The sequence below is a fragment of the Rattus norvegicus genome, chromosome 15, assembly GCF_036323735.1.
Source record: "Rattus norvegicus strain BN/NHsdMcwi chromosome 15, GRCr8, whole genome shotgun sequence".
Lineage (NCBI taxonomy): Eukaryota > Metazoa > Chordata > Mammalia > Rodentia > Muridae > Rattus > Rattus norvegicus.
In genome coordinates, this window is record NC_086033.1 from 54896378 (window position 1) to 54913242 (window position 16865).

Genomic DNA, 16865 nt, shown 5'->3' on the forward strand with positions numbered 1-16865 from the left:
CAAGCAAGTGGTAGTACTGTCCACCTTGAGCTGGCCCTCCCACATCAATTATCAATCAAGAAAATAGACCACAGACTTTCCCATAGACCAATCTGGTAGCAACATTTTCTCAAGGTTCTATCTTCCAAAATAACTCTAGCCAGTACAGTCTTTATTACAAGGGACTAAGCTTCTCTCTGTGTCTCTCTCTGACACACACACACACACACACACACAGACAATCTGCACAAGTTATAACCCCTGGCAGTCAGAAGACTGGGACAGAAGAATCAGGAGTTAAGGCTGCACAGCGAGTGTGAAGCCAGCCTAGGAGTGGTAAGATCACTCAGCAAGTGAAATAGCTTGCCATGCAAGCATGAGAGCCTGAATTTGATTTTCAGAACTCACATTAAAAAGCCAGGCATGATGCTACATGCTGGTAATCCCAAATGACAGACAGGGAGGTGTAAACATCGATTCCCGAGCTTCCTGGATGGCCAGTCTTAACCTAATAGGTGAATTCTGGGCCAGTCTCAAAAAAGAAGTAAACAGAGCCTAAGGAATGATACCTGTATGTGAACACATGTGGGTTTACACATCACATCTATGCACTTGCATGCATAAACACATACACACAAAAATTTGTATGTATTATGTTTACAGCAGCTTTACCGCAATTGCTAACATGTCGAAGAAACCAAAATACCCTTTGAAAGCAGAATGGATAAATAAATTGTGGCACAGACAGATGACAGAATATTATTATTCAACACTAAAAAGAAAATGAGGCACCAAACCATTAAAAGATGTGAAAGAAGCTTAAGTGCATATTATAATGTAAGAGAGCACAACTGAAAGATTACATACTGCTTAGCTACTATATTATTCCCTAGAAAATGCAAAGCCACGTTTTAAAAAAAAAAAAGAGAACAGTATGTTGAAAAGAAATAGGCGGTTCAGGATGAATAGGCAGAGAGTATTTGTAGAGCAGTGGAAGTGTTCTATATATATTACAACCGCAGACACATACCATTTGACATTTGTCAAAACCAACAGATCATTTAACATCAAGAACAAACCGTCATGTAAACCATGGACTTAGAAGTAATAAAGATGGGTTACTATAAACTCATCCACTAACAAATACACTACTTTGAAAGGAATTTTAACAAGGATAAGACACAAAAATAAGGATCAGAACTACTGTTTGGTGTAAAACAATTAAAAAGTTGAGGAATAATTAAATAACTCAAGAAGCTAGAGACTAGGTATAGAAGGACTCTGAGCCCTAAAAGACAGGAATCTTAAATGTGAGTTATACAAATGCTCAAATTGACTTGCTAAGAAATGACTGCAACAGTGGAAGCAGTTAGAAACAAGAGAGCAGTTGCTCTTCAAGGAACAGTTAAACGGAGCTGCGAGTACAGGAAAGTTGCTGTAGCTTGACTGCCATTTATGCTGTCTGAAACTCTTCTTGAAATATGATGGCCATCATGGCAGTGTTAGGGTTGGAATGTTAAGAAGTGGTTATGGCATTAAAGGGATAAATGGCATTACCATGGGAATCTGTTCTTACACTAATGGTCTGTCTGAGTGAACACAAGAGCAGGTTCTTATAGAGTGAAGCTATTTCTCAGAGTCTCTTCTGCCTACCCAAGCTTCCCCTACCTTTTCATCATGCTAAAACACAGAGGTTTCAGACTTCTCTCTTGAACCATGAGCCAAAATAAATTTCTACAGGCCTACCTATAAAGACGTTGTAACTGTGACAACCCTCTCTACAGCAAGCCTCCTGGCACCTCCAACAGAATGTGCTTGCTTTGTGATTCCTTTTGACTGGTTTGGTTTTCTTTTTTTGTGACAGTTTCACTATGAAGTCTGAATAGGAATGAGACCCACAGACTCACCCATTTGAATAACTTTGTTCCCAGTTAGAACTGCTTGGGAAGGATCAGGAGGTTTGGCTTTGTTGGGACAAGGTATGTCACTGTGGGCAGGCTTGGAGGTTTAAAATGACTCTTATCCTCCAGTGTAGACACAGTGTAGACAGTGTAGACACTATCTTTGTTTTGTGCTTGTGTCTTAAGATGTGAGCTCTCTACATGCTCTAGTGTCATGTCTGTTTGCCTGCTGCCATGTTCCCCACCACAATGGTTGTGGACTTTAAGCCCCCAGTAGACTTTCTTGTATAAGTTGCCTTGGTTATAGTGTCTTATCACAGCAATAAAAGAGTAACTGACCTTAGACTTGTGACTCTCCTGCCTCAGCCTGAACGTCGGGATTACAAGTGAATGCTTCTATATCCAGTTTCATTTTTCGGTCACATTTTAGTAATTCTCATAATACTTGGCATTATTTTCATTATTATTATACCTTATGGTGATCCACATCTGATATTTAATACATGATAATTGTGTAGGAGAGCCATTGAGTTATATACATATAAAACAATGAACATAATAAATATGTTATAAAATCCAACATACTGTTCCATCATCTCTCTCTTAATCTTCTTATGAGCCCCTATTCTGTGAGACATGAAATTAAAAGTAGGGTAATTAATAGCCATATACTGATTTTGTTCAACTGGAAAAATAGGCATATGTCTCTTATTCTAACCCCCAAACTAAAACTATAAAGCTTAAGAAGGGTGTGGTGGATAATTTTAGTAGTCAACCTGACTACAACCTGAATCCATTAAAACAAAAGCATGCTGTGTGTGGTGATGCATGCCTTTGATCCTAGCACTTGAGGTAGAGACAGAGGCAGGCAGACCTCTGTGAGTTCAAGGCCAGCCTGGTCTAAAGAGCAAGTCCCAGGACAGCCAGAGCTGCACAGAGACCCTGTCCTGGAAAAGTAAAGTAAACAGCAACCACGAAACCACAAACAGCCGGGCACACCTCCGGGGGTTTGCTTGTTTGTTTGTTTGTTTGTTTGTTTGTTTGTTTTGGATTGGATCATTTGAGATGGGAGGACCCAACCTAAACCTGGGTCACACGTTCTAGTGGCAGCCCACATAAAAGGATATGGAAGAGTAAGTTTTTGGGTTTTGCCCATGTGCCCTCATTTGTCCTGGCAAGTTCATTTCTCCTGTTGCCAAGGCGTTTTTTGGATGGTATTAGAGCTTCCACATCCCAAAGTCATCTGAGCCATCTGAAAAATGTAGCCTCAGGGACTAAACAGCTCCCGATTCTCCGCCATTCCTGAGAGCCAGCCATTGCTGGACTATTAACAAACCAAACAGAGCCTGCAAGATGGCTACAAGAGAGTTCACTGAATAGCTGAAGCCTGCTGCTAAAATCTGAAGACGTTCAGATGAAAGAGAAAAACTTCTAAAAATTCTGCTTAACTCAAAATGGACTTGGCCACCCAAGGGCTCTAAGATAGATGTACCTGCTAACACTGTCAGCAGCAGTATAAACCAAGGACGGATTCTGACTTTCAAGTCAAAATTTAAGAAACATACTATATAAGTCTGAAGCTGGCAAAGACAGTGAACTCTTGAACATATAATCTAAACCAAACTGAAGCTGCTTTGTCTCTTTTTAACCAGGTGTGTGGTGCCTACATGAGTGAACACGTGCGTATGTCCTCATCCATGTACGTATGTGTGAAGGTCAGAGATGGACACCAGATATCTTCCTCTATCACTCTCAACCTTTCTCTTCTGAGACAAGTTCTCCCACCGAGCCTGGAGCTTAGGTTAAGCTAGCTGACTACCAAGTTCCCCAGGATTCATCTGTTTTCTGTCTTTCAGCTTTGGGATTACAGACAAGGATTGCAGCTGTGTCAGTTTAGGTAGGTAGGTAGGTAGGTAGGTAGGTAGGTAGGTAGGTAGGTAGGTATAAAGGAAACAACTGAATTCTCAGACTTGTATAGCAAACGGTTTACTCACTGAGCCACCAAGATGGTTTGTCTTTAAGTACTAAATCAAGAGCAAAATAAAGCGGAATGTTTGACTGAATTCATTCCTATAATTCATTCATTCATTTTATACATGCATGTAGTGCACTCTTAACCACACTCACCCTGGCTTTCTCACACCCCACCCACCCACCTCCAGTACACACTCCCTCCTGGCCAGTCCCTTTCTCACACTCAGGCCTTTCTGTTTAGTTTTGTAACCCAGAGTTTAACAAGGGATGCCAGTGCAACATGAGTTTGCTAGTTTACTGGAGCGCGGTGAACTCACCAGGGGTATAGACAATGTCTGCCCCTCCCCCAAATCTATCAGTAGCTCACATTTCAGCAGGGAGGGGTAAGGCCAAATGGGCCTCTCACTGATCTATGACTGAATGTTGACAAGCCCAGTCCTGTGCAGGCACACTGGTGACAGCTGCTGCCACTGTGAGATCATGACTGTATTGGCTGTCGTGCCCACAAGGTAGCCTTTCAGGACAAGATGGAATTTGGTTTTTGGTTTCTGGTTTGTTGTTGTTGTTGTTTGGTTGGTTTTTTTTTTTTTTTTTTTTTGAAGGACAAAATACATAGAGTTTGACTCAGTAGATTATCTTGTATATACTTAATATGTGTTAACTTATTTGATATTTACAATGATTCCAAGATCTGGAAATTACTGATAGCGCATTTTATGAATGAGATAACCAAGGACTAGAGATTTAAGGTAGTTTGTTCAAGAGTGTGGAGTCAGCACATGGTTTATTTCAGACTTGAAACAGTTCATTCTGACTAGAAATCTTAACCCATCCTCTCTCAATAAACACTGTTCACTTTCAAATGCCCAAAAGGGTACCCCAAGTCACTACATTCCTCTTGTTTCAGGGAACAGACAACTGGGACTACAACAGCTGCTTTGCAAACAGGTTCATTCTGTCTTTGCATTTGCTTCTCTGAACACATTCCATTATTCTTAGGCCAACCCTCAATATTAAACACTCAAATATTGTAAAGAAAGGGTCTGTTGAATTACAGCAGGACAAAAGAATAATCTTCCACACCCTCCAGAAATTTATCAAGTCCTAAAAGTAACAGAAAGTCCTCTGTTGTCTTCCTTGCCCACACAACCAGGAATGAATTCATATATTCTAATTCCTATCATGACCTCCACTAAGAAGTAATATTTTAAATTATGCTAGTTCTAAGGAAAGGTAGGAAGGAAGCAGGGAAGAGAAAGTGGTAAGGCAAGAAAGCAGTCACATTTATTTGTACATATTTAATTCTACAGTCCAAATGGTTTCTGCTACTAATGGAACCGTAATACACTGTTGATGAGAATCTGAACTGGTCCAGCTAGCCTTACCATATGACACATCCAGCTATACCACTCCTAGACATACACCCAAAGGACACAAAGTCAACACATTACAGATACCCTTGGCCATCCATGCCTACTGAAGACTGGTCACAGTGGCCATAGTGTGTTATCAGCCTATGTGTCTGTCAACAGATAAATGGAGAGAGAAATGGTATGTATATATGCACAAAATCACGTTGTTTAGAAACTGAGTCATCAGGTTAAGAAAATTAAGCCAGATTCAGAAATATAAACATCTTAATTTTCCTTCACTTATGGATCCTAGATTTTACATACACACACAGAAAGCTACTTATTTATATATACTTAATGAGAAATCAGAAGCTGACTAGCACAGTAAAAGAGATTAATGCAAGAGGGGAGCAGGTAGAGGGAGGAAGAGAATAGTGAGTGTTGAACAGTCGCAAAACATATGATACACTTGAAATAAATTATCTTTATGAAACTCATTACCATATATAACGAATATAATGGCAATTGCAAAACAAAGACTGGCCAGCAAGGTGCCTCAGTATAATCAAAGTACTTGTCACAAGCCTGACATTCTGAATTCAATCCCCAGCAAGGCCCATGTGGTAGAGGGAGGGAAGAAGGTGGTAGAGAACTTCCAAATTGTCCTCAGACTTTCCAAATGCACATCATAACACATGCACTGCCACCCTTACCCAGAGCCACGTTATCCACATAAACCACTTTTTTATTTTTATTTTTATTTTTTTTTAAGGAATAATAGCTTGTCTTACAACCCAAGTACCTGGGTGGTATAAACAAAGGAAGTTTCTAGTTTAACTTAAAAAATTTAAGGCTTATCAATATGTGTATTATGTGTGTATGGACACCATGTGTGTATAGGGATGTGTACATGTCACGGTGCATGTATGAAGGCAGGAAACAACATTGTGAAGACACGTCTTTCCTTCCATGTTTACGTGAGTTCTCAGGAACTAACTCAGGTCATCAGGCTTGTGCAGCCCCTTTACCAGCTCACCCATATCACTGGCCTTTCTTTGTTATTAATTTTTTCAATGTATATGTATGGTTTACACACATATGTGTGCAAGTAACTACATGCAGAGACCAGAAAAAAAAATCAGGTGTCATGCTCTATCATTCTTTACCTTATTCCCTGGAGACAAGGCCTCTCTTTAAGCCTCGAGCTGCACTGGCAGTCAGCAACCCTAGCAATCCTCCATCTATCTATGCCACTCACACATGTGTGCACCCACACACATACATATGGACAGACACACACACACAGAGAAAAACATGCACACACACATGCACACACACAGACATGCGGAGAGAGACATGCACACACACACAGAAAACGAGGGGGGGGAGAGAGAGAGAGAGAGTGTGTGTGTGTGTGTGTGTGTGTGTGTGTGTGTGTGTGTTAAGGTTACAAGTGCAAATAGCCAGGGCTTGAGAGATGGCTCAGAGGTTAAGAACACTGACTGTTCTTCCAGAAATCCTGAGTTCAATTCCCAGCAACCACATGGTGGCTCACAACCATCTTTAATGGGGATCAGATGCCCTTTTCTGGTGTATCTGAAGACAGTGACAGGGTGTTCATATACATAAAAGAAATAAATACATCTAAAAAAAAAGTGCAAATGGGAACACCTAGATTTCTTTCAGTAGTATTGGGAATTCAAATTCAGATCCTCATGTTTGGGCAGCAAGCACTCTGGTCCACTGAATTATCTCCCTAGCCCCTCTCCCCAAAGAAATTTTCTAAGTAGAGTTTGTTGACTATTGGTTGGTATATATTACCAAATTGTATTGTTGAGGTTCATGTTATTAATCTTGATCTTCAAATTTTCTACCTTAAATTCTGTAGTTTGCAGTCAAGTTTATAGAAGTGATTCATCCAGACTTCTAAGAAAGGAGGGGTCTTGTCCCTGGCATCCCCAGGGACATTACTATTTGCATCAATTTTACTTTTTTGAAGACATCATCATCATCACCATTATTTTTTATTTATTTTTAGTTTATGTGTATAGGTGCTTTGCTTGCATGCATATCTGTGCACCAGGGAATCTCTGGTGCCCACAGAGACCAGAAGAGGACAACAGATTCCCTGGAACTAGAGTTATCGAAGGTTGTGAGCCACCATGTGGGTGCTAAGAATTGAACCCAGGTTCTCTAGAACAAAAGCCAGGGCTCTTAAGTGCTGTGCCATCTCTCCAGCGTGCATGTGTGTCTGTTTAGGGGAATACATGAGTCTAGTTGCCAGTGGACTTTAGTTCTCTGGATCTGGAGTTATAGGTGGTTGTGAGCCACTGGACGTAGGAGGAGATTCTCAATACGAGCAGCAGTTGGTCACTGTTCACTGCTGCACCCCCATCTGCCACCATGCCTGCCTCTATTTGTTTTAATGCTAAACAAGGACCATTCGAAGGGCAACCTAGAGACTTTAAATATACTACTTTTTAAAAAAAATCTAAACTCCAAACTAAAGAGACTTTCTCTTTAATAATCAAATAAAAAGACATAAAGTATTGAATAGTCTTAAAAGTTTGTAGATTTTGACTCAGTAAATTAGTTTGTGAGAATTTATTCAAAAGATATCAGAGAGCTATTAATTTAATTTTTACAATTATCAATAACTTGATCATGCAGAAATTATTTTTATGAAGATATATCAACATATATGAGTTAGTTGAAAAAAAACTACATATCCAACAATTAATTTTTTTCTTTTATCTTTTTTTCGGAGCTGGGGACCGAACCCAGGGCCTTGCGCTTGCTAGGCAAGCGCTCTACCACTGAGCTAAATCCCCAACCCCCAACAATGAATTTTTTAAAACTCCAGTGGTTGTTAAATTACCACTAGAAACTAGAAAGTTTATATATTTATATAATTTAATAACCTAAGAAAATTATCATGATAAAACATGCATGAGGCCCAGAACTTGAGCCCAGCACTGGATAAACCTCTGAGCTTGGGGACACACCCTGCAATTCACTCAGGAGACTGCTCAGACACTCAAGGTCACCTGTGGCTATTACATAATAGTTCAAAGTCACTCTGAGCTTTATGAGACCCTATCACAGAAAAAAAAAGAAAACTCAAAAACTCTTAGACAAACTAATAAAAAAGATAGAAAACCAAATTAAAAATTAAAAATGTAAAGGACATTAAAACAGGCTCTGATGAAATCCAGAAAGAAAACAGCTTCAAAAGCTTACATTCCTCCTTCAAACCTCTAGAAAATCCAGAAGATGTGGATAAATTCCTAGAGTTATATAAAATTGAACAATAAAATTAAATAAAAAGGATATAAGTAAGAAAAACAGATTCTAGAAAGCAATGAGATTAAGGCAGTATAAAGTCTCCACAAGGAGAAGCCGTGGCCAAATGGACTCACTGCCACTCTACCAGACCTTAAAAAGACCTACCACCAACCCTGTGAAGAGAGAAAAAAAAGAGGAAGGGTAGAGGCAGGTAAAGAAGGACACACTGGAAGCATACACATGCACCTGCACACACATGAACACACACACACACACACACACACACACACACACACACACACACACACGGGGAGGGGGGGCGGCCCTGGAGAAAGTAGAAATATAAGAAACACCTGAACACAATAAGAGCTACATACAACAAACCTACAGCAAACATTGTTCTAATTGTAAAATGACTGAAAATATTTCCTCTAAAACTCATTCTAACTGCTCCTATTTCATATAATGTATGACGTCCTAGCTAGAGCAGCAAAACTAGAGAAATGAAAGGGATACAAATGGAAGGGAAAGAAAGTATCTCTATTTGTCAGAGGCATGATCCTGTATTTTAAGGACTCCAGTAGAAAACTCTTAGATGTGATAAATACTTTCAACACAGCAGAATATAATGTCAACAGACAAAAATAAGTACCTTTCTACATACCAATAACTAACCTGCCAAGAAAAAAAAATCAGTAGGAAAAGATCCCATTGCTAACAGCTTCAAGAACATGGTGGCACATACCATAAATCCCAGCACTTAGAAGGCAGAGGCAGGATCTCTGTGATTCAAGGCTGCTTGGTCTACACAATGAGTTCTAGACCATTTAGAATTACAAAGCAAGATCTTGTTTTAAACAAACAAGACAAAAATATTAGCTTCAAAAAAGAAAATACCTGGGAATCAACATAACCAAAGTAGTAAAAGACCATTACAATGAAAACTTTAAAACCTTTAAGGAAGATTAAGAGGATAGTAGAAAATTAAAAAAACAAACAATAAACAAAAAAGTCTTATGTTCTTGGATTAGCAGAATTAATACTGTAAAAATAGTTACATTACCGAAAATATCTATGGAATTAATACAATGTCAGCCCTATTTCTTGTGACATTCTTGACAGAGCTAGGATGATGTCAGCTTGTAATATTAGCTTGAATTGCCAACTTGACACAGTGTAGCTAGCATCCCTGGGAAGGGAGTCTGCAGAAGTTATAGAGATCAGGTTGGTCTTGGACATAGCTGTGGCAAACTGTCTTGACTGCCTTAATTGTTGGGGAGACCCAGCATGAGAGTAGGCAGCACCATTCTAGGGGTTTTGCCTCTGAACTACAGAAGTAGGAATGGAGAAAGTTCTATGAGTACCGGGCATGCATGCATGCATGTATCCCTCTCTGCTCTTTACTGCAGATGTGATGTGACTAGTTGTTTTACGCTTCTGCCTCTTTGACTTCCCTATCATTACAGAGTATAATCTGGAATTCTGACTTAAAATAAAGCTCTCTCTCCTAAGTAGTTTTTGTCAGGATATGTTATCACAATAGAAATGAAACTAGAGTATGAGATGACAAAACATCGGGTTGGGGATTTAGCTCAGTGGTAGAGCGCTTGCCTAGCAAGCGCAAGGCCCTGGGTTCGGTCCCCAGCTCCGGAAAAAAAAAAAAAAAGAGATGACAAAACATCCTGAATAACGAAAGCAATCCTAAGCAGGTGATCAGAATAGTCGATTTCAAAGTATACTGTAAAACCATAGTAACAAAACTTTTATGATACTGGCATAAAAAATACACAGACGAACAAAGAGATTTCAGAATTAAACCTATACATTGATAGCCACCAAGTTGTTGACACTCAGAGAACAAAGTCTCTTCAAATAATGCTGAGGTAACTCAGCATCTACCTGCAAGAGATGTATAACTCAATCCATATCTTTTGCCCAATACCAGGCCAGTGTGACTTTAATGGGTAAAGGAACTTGTTAAGCCCAATAACCTAGGTTCAATTCTAGAACCCATATGGCAGAAGAACTGACTCCTGAAAGAGTTCCTCTGACCATAACACATGCACTGTGCATGAGAACATGTATGCACACACATTAGATAGATAGATAGATAGATAGATAGATAGATAGATAGATAGATTAGACAGACAGACAGACAGACAGACAGACAGACAGACAGACAGACAGACAGACATTAAAAATAATACAGGGCTGAGTGTAGTGGTACACACCTTTAATACCAAGCACCTTGGGAGGCAGAGGCATGCAGTTCTGTAAGTTAGAAGCCAGTCTGGTCTCCATAGTGAGTTTCAAGACAGACCAGGAAAAATATTTACTAACACATCAGATGGTATTAATATCTAAAACTGATGAAGAACCTCAAATTTTAAATATTATTAAAGAAAATCATTCACTCAAAAATTAGGCCAATGAACCAACTAAACACACAGTTCTCAGAAAAAAATATACATCTGAGCATTAAAAATTTGAAATGGAGAAATGCAATGTAAAACTGCTTTGAGATTCCATTTTGCCCAAGCAAGGCTAACATCAAAACAACAAATGTTAGCTAGTAAAGATGTGGGGAAAGAAGAGCCTAACATACTGCTGGTAGTAAGGTAGAGTAGTGCAACCACTATGCAAGTCAGTGTGAGGTTACATAAAACTACTACTCCGACACCAAAGAGGTACTACTCATGCATCCATGTTTCCTGTCATACTACTCACAGTAGCTACGAAATAGAACAAGTGTAGATGCCCCATGCACAGATAAAAAAAATCCAGTACACACACACGCACACGCACACGCACACACACACACACAAAGAATTTATTCAACCACAAAGAAAAATGAAATCATGTTATCTGTACAAAAATGAATGTAACTGGAGGTCATAGGTTGTATTAATCAAAATAAGCCAGACTAAAAAAAGACAAGTATCTCTCACCTATTGAAGATGCTAAATTTAAGTGTGTGTGTGTGTGTGTGTGTGTGTGTGTGTGTGTGTGTGTGTATGGTTATGAAAGTTGGAAGGCGGAGATGAGAGGAGAGGAAAAGACCTTCAAAGTGTAGGGGAAAGAATAATAGCACAGATGTGACACAAATGCAGGAGCAGCCATCTGGACGTGAAAGGGAACCAGCAAATGGAAGATAGAAGGATGGGAAAGAAGAGTGGGGGAGGAGATGAACAGAGAAAAAAATATCATCGGTACAGAACTGACTTTAAAACTTTAAAGACATCCTTACCAGGATTCCATCCACAGATGAAACTTTCTCCCACGTTAGCCAAGCTCTCTCTCTGACATGATCGGGCACCTTTAACTTCTGACATAATGCAATAAATTCAGGTTCTTCAATTTTTTCAAACTCAAGCCTACAAATTAAAAAGTTACAAAATTGATACATTTACAGTCAAACTTGTTTCTATAGTTTGCCTATATCAGCACAGTTTTGAAAGAGAACATCTCTAAGTGCTTTACAGTCTAACTTTATCTTTGAGAACCATTACACATCATTTAAACATATGCTTATCTTTTTTGTGGGCTTTCCAAAATGAGACAAAGTAAAGAACAGCTGCTAGCATGGGGAACCACATACATCCAGAGCAGCAGCGAGACAGCGTTGAGACAAAGCAAGGGCACTAGCTAAAGCATGCTGGGAAGACAGAACAACTGTCACAGCAAAAAAAAAAAAAAAAAAAAAAAAAGGAAAAAACCACACACACAATCCATACATTCTCTCCACCTTCTCCTATTTCTTAGATGATGATTAACTTTATACAAATGATTGCACCACATAGTTCTGTCCTATCTCTCTGACCTTTTTAACCATAAGCCCTTAATAGCTAATTCCTTTCACTTTGACATATAATAACAACACTATGAAGAGCAACTTAACTCTTGAAAATTTACTATTATCCTACACAAAATATCTTATGCATGGTTTTACTGAATCCCCACATCAGCCCTACTTGGTAAGTACTCCCACATCTACCACATGAGAGAAATTAAAGCAGTCAGGTATGAACCATGGGTCTTAACTCCATCAGCTGTGCTCCTGACTACTTTTCTAGCTGTGCAATTCCTTCTTCAAAGCATAATTAGTGTCTGCATATTTCAATAATCAAAGTGCTTCAGTCTCCGAGTCTCAGCTTCCATTTCACCCACACTACTTAGGCAGCAGATAGTATAAAATAAATAACACCTCAGCTGTCAAAGTAGACTTATTCGAAGTGGACTGGGCTGAATCCATCCCTAAGCTATTTTCTAAGCTTTAGTCTGAGGCAGTCCTCTTATCCTTGCTAAGAACAGTCATGCGCTACATGACGTTTCGGTCAATAAGGCAGTTTGCAACAATAGTCCTGTAAGATTATAATGGCATAGAAACATCACTTAGAGGCCATCTTAACCAGCTTAACATTGTGGCACAATCCATTTGCTACTTGTGCAGTCACTTTGCTGCTGCAAACAAGTCTACTACCCTGCCACTTGTAGGAAAGAATAATATATACAAGGACATTCAGGATACAGTACTGGAAGTGATTACGTTACTGGCTTGTATGTCTACTAAACTATAGCTTTATCATTGTTTTACAGCGTATTTCTATCATTAAAAACTAAAGTTTACTGCACAACAGTATGTTTTGTTACACTGGCAGCAGCCTTGTATATATAGTGTTTACAGCCTCTCTTGATTGCAGCAAGACAGCAACAGTGAATGATCTATATATCACTGGGGTTTAAGTGCATTCTGCAGTGATCACACAAAATTAAGTTAATGGCACAGTTCAGAAAAGGTAGCAAATTCCTATGATGAAACACATGTAACTATGGGTAATTCAGATATCAACTGTAAGTGCTTTTGAGAACCTCTGTGGTAATGAGTAACCAAGATGAAACTATGTCTGGTATAGTTTAAGCTCAACGGAGAACTTTTGAGAATTCCCCAAAGTTAAAAGTATATTCAAGAGAAAGAAATTGGGTCTGTCTCTCCCCAAGCAATGGCCAGAACGTCAATGTGTATGTTCACTCTATAGTAATCAACAATATGTCCAAAGCTGTGTAGATGGCATGGAATCTTTAGAATACAGGATACTGCTTTTTCTAAAAGGGAAACCTCCACACACTGGATACATCAGAGTTTAATTGGAAACAAAAGCAAACTCTTTCCCTGGAACAGTCTCCAAACATAGTTTTTATTCTATATTTATTTTCTAAGAACATGATTTTTATTTGATCCACAAGAAAATCCATTTAATATGAATTTTAATAGACTTAGACAAGCAATTTCCAAAATCATTTCAGTCCCTTAGGATTTGACCTTAACTCGGTTAAGAGTCTGGGTCACACAAGGAGACTTGATGCTCAATGGGAAGAAAGGAGCTTGATTGTGCATCAGGGTGCTGAGTGCCTACAATTCCAGAACTTGGGAAGCTGAGGCAGAATAGAAAGCTCAGGGCAAGCCTGGGTTACAGAGTCAGAGTACTTAAAAAAAATAAAGTCAGGGACTTAATGATGGGCTAGAAATGGAAGGATGGTGAGAGACAAAACAATTCCCATACTACAATACAATGGATCTATACTCTCAAAATAAAACTACTGTTGGCGATAACAACAATCATATTGTTTCAATTTCTGTTACTTAATCAAACAGTAGCACAGTCAAGAAAAATAAAATGTTGAAATACAATAAATATCTCTCCGTTGTTCTTATTGGATCCACATGAACTTAAGTTTAGATTCCATTTAATAAATGGAGAGAAAGGTTCTTTGAGACAACATAGTACCAAAGAACAAAAAGGGGAGTGGGATGGGGGGTGGGGACAGGCACCTTTTGCTCAAAGGCAAAAGGCAAGAAATAATGAAGCATGCTGCGGGCCAATCAGCACGCAAGAAGAGCTCTACCCTGAAAAAAAGGGAACAAAGTTTAGAAACTTTCAAGCCCTTGCATTTAAATGTCTCCTGAAACTTTTGCCCACATACCAGTTCTTCTATGCTCCACCAGTCTCCACAGATGGCTTTAAATCCCCGGGGCCTCAAAGCATTGTTCTAAAGAAACCCCCACAAAGCCCGGGAGCTGAGGACCCCGTGAGCAATTGACACCCACGACCCTGCGCTTCGCCTACAAGGCTTTTCTTGGCCTCTCCCAGGACCAAGCTGCCAATGCAGCGCAAACTCAGTGGGAAAGGCTCCCAACTGTTGCATCGCCGGACTGCAAAACAGAAAGTCAACCCACCCCGGGGGTGCTCCGGATCTCCACGGAAGAAAAAAAAAGGAGGAAGAAAGAAGACAAACATCGGTCGACTTTTTTTTTGTTTTAATATTTATTTCAATTGTTTTTGCGTCTGACCGGGGCTCTCCAGGACCCGCCGGCTCCGCGCCTGGGCGTCGCTGGAGTAGAGCCTGCACCTGTCACTTCGCTCGGGAGCAGGAGCCCCACCCGCCCGACACCTGTCAAGCCGCAGTCCAGACCCCTTCGGGATGCCCTCCCCGTCGCCCGCGAGCCCAGGACCGTGTCACCGCGCCGCCGCCGTCCCGCGGAGGTGGGGGACCGAGGGGACTCCGGGGACCCCGGGCGCCGCTCCTATCGCTTGCCCGGCCCCGCCGAGATGCGCCCGGCGTCCCCGCCAAGATGCGCCCCGCGTCCCCGCGCCCTTCCCTTCCCTTCTCTCCGGCCCGCGGCGGCCGCGCTCCTCACCTGATCAGGGGCAGCTCTTCGGGGTCACTGTCCTGCGCGGGGTCGTCCTCCGGAGGCGGCGGCGGCGGCGGCGGGGGCTCGGCGGCCGCGGTTCTGCGCGGGGCTTTGGGCGGCATGACGCGCTGCGCGGGCCGGCGCGAGCAGGCGAGGGAGGCGCGCGGGGAGGCGGGCGCGCGCGCACGCCGGGCACGCCCCGTCCTCACCCGACTCCCGTTACAAAAATAATGGGAACGTCCCCTGAGGAAAACCGGACGCGCCCGGCAACCGAGCGCCGGGCCAACCGCGGGAAAACGTCACTTCCGCCCGCGGCGTCACGTCCGCGAGGCTCGCGGGCCGCGGGCGTCAGTGGGGAACCGGGGCGGCGGTGGCGGCGGCGGCGGGCGAGAGCGAGGGCGCGGGCGGGAAGCCGCAGGGAAGCCGCGCCTGCCCGGGCTTGTCTCCGCCCGCGTCGTCCCCGTGGGCGGCGCCAGCCGAGGCGGGGCGGGCCGGCTCCTAGGAGCCGCGGCCTCTGGGAGAACGCTGGACAGGGCGCGCCCCTCGACCGGCCCGCGCGGCCGGCAAAACAAAAACAAACGTGCCCGGCCAGTGGGAGGTGGGCTCGGCCGGGGTGGGCGGTCCAGGGTGGGGCCATTACTGGCCTTCTGGAGACGAGGGTAGATAGTCGATGTACAGAGTGAAGTGTGGAGTAAGTCTTTTGATGTGGAAACTGGAGGCGCGGTCCAAGCCCGACAGATCTTAACGGGAAAGGATCTTTTGAAAATCAGCTTGCCAGGCGGACCCAACTTTGAAAAATCGTTTACAAAATCGTTTGAAAAGAAAGCAGAAACCAGTTTGCCGTGTTAATGCGCGCGATCCAGCCCCCTTTCATAATTGTTTCTCAGAGACAGCCGGTCAAACTGGGGAGGCCAGCATTCCACTTTGCGTGTTGGAAATGGGAGTTCGGAGAGTTGATTACCTGTGTCACATAGCCGGTCGGTGGCAGAGGACTCAAACCCAAGTAATATTTGGTGACTCACCATATCACCAACGCACAGACACGGGGAAAGAGCACACTAGAACTACCGCCACCAAAAGCTGGCTCAGCAACTATCTTTTCTAGTTACAGTTTTTACGCGTCAGTCAACGTAATTTTCTCTCTTTGCCAGTCCTTATTGGTGGTTGCCACACAACTCCCTAACTGAGGTGCAGTGAATAAAAAGCAGTTGTTGTTCCGGTGTAAACTATCTTGGAACAGCTGAGCAAAAGCTGAGGAAGCAGGAACTTCATTGGGTAGGTTGCAAACCTGGGCTTATTCTCTGCCTTGACATGTGTGAAGGATACACAGACCTCCTTCAATTGTCAGTCCTGCCTAACTTCAGAAGCCTGTGAAGCAAATGTTAGTCAGGAGGTTGAGCCCAGGCCCTGATGCAGCCACCGAGAATGTATGGAATTAAAATAGCAGTTGAGTTCACCTTGTCCCAGATTTAGGCAAGAGCTTAGGTTACATGCAGTCTAGGTTTGAGGAAGATACAGGATAGACTGCAGGGGGCCTGAAAAAAATGACAGTCCTGCCTCAAAATTATCAGAGAATGTGACACTTGCTAACTGATGCCCCTGTGGTAATTTGTGGCAAGCTGCAAAAGAACCTGGGCCCTCAGACATGTAACAGAGCGGGTGATTGGTCATCTCTGCTGGTAC

General features: G+C 42.1%; 1 protein-coding gene across 2 annotated transcripts in view; it reads right to left on the bottom strand.

Annotated features, from left to right (window-relative positions):
- Rb1 (RB transcriptional corepressor 1) overlaps positions 1–15612 on the bottom strand; it is a 131132-nt gene extending 115520 nt beyond the window's left edge. Inside the window, exons 1-2 of one of the 2 annotated variants that reach the window (NM_017045.2) lie at positions 15189–15480; positions 11739–11865 (exon numbers count right to left, since the gene is read on the bottom strand). In NM_017045.2, coding sequence (NP_058741.2) covers positions 11739–11865; positions 15189–15304 — 243 coding nt within the window. In that variant the 5' untranslated portion in view covers positions 15305–15480. Of the gene's footprint in view, positions 1–11738; positions 11866–15188 lie in introns of both variants that reach the window. The other variant, XM_039092994.2, reaches the window with a different exon arrangement.
- Positions 15613–16865: the final 1253 nt, after the last annotated feature.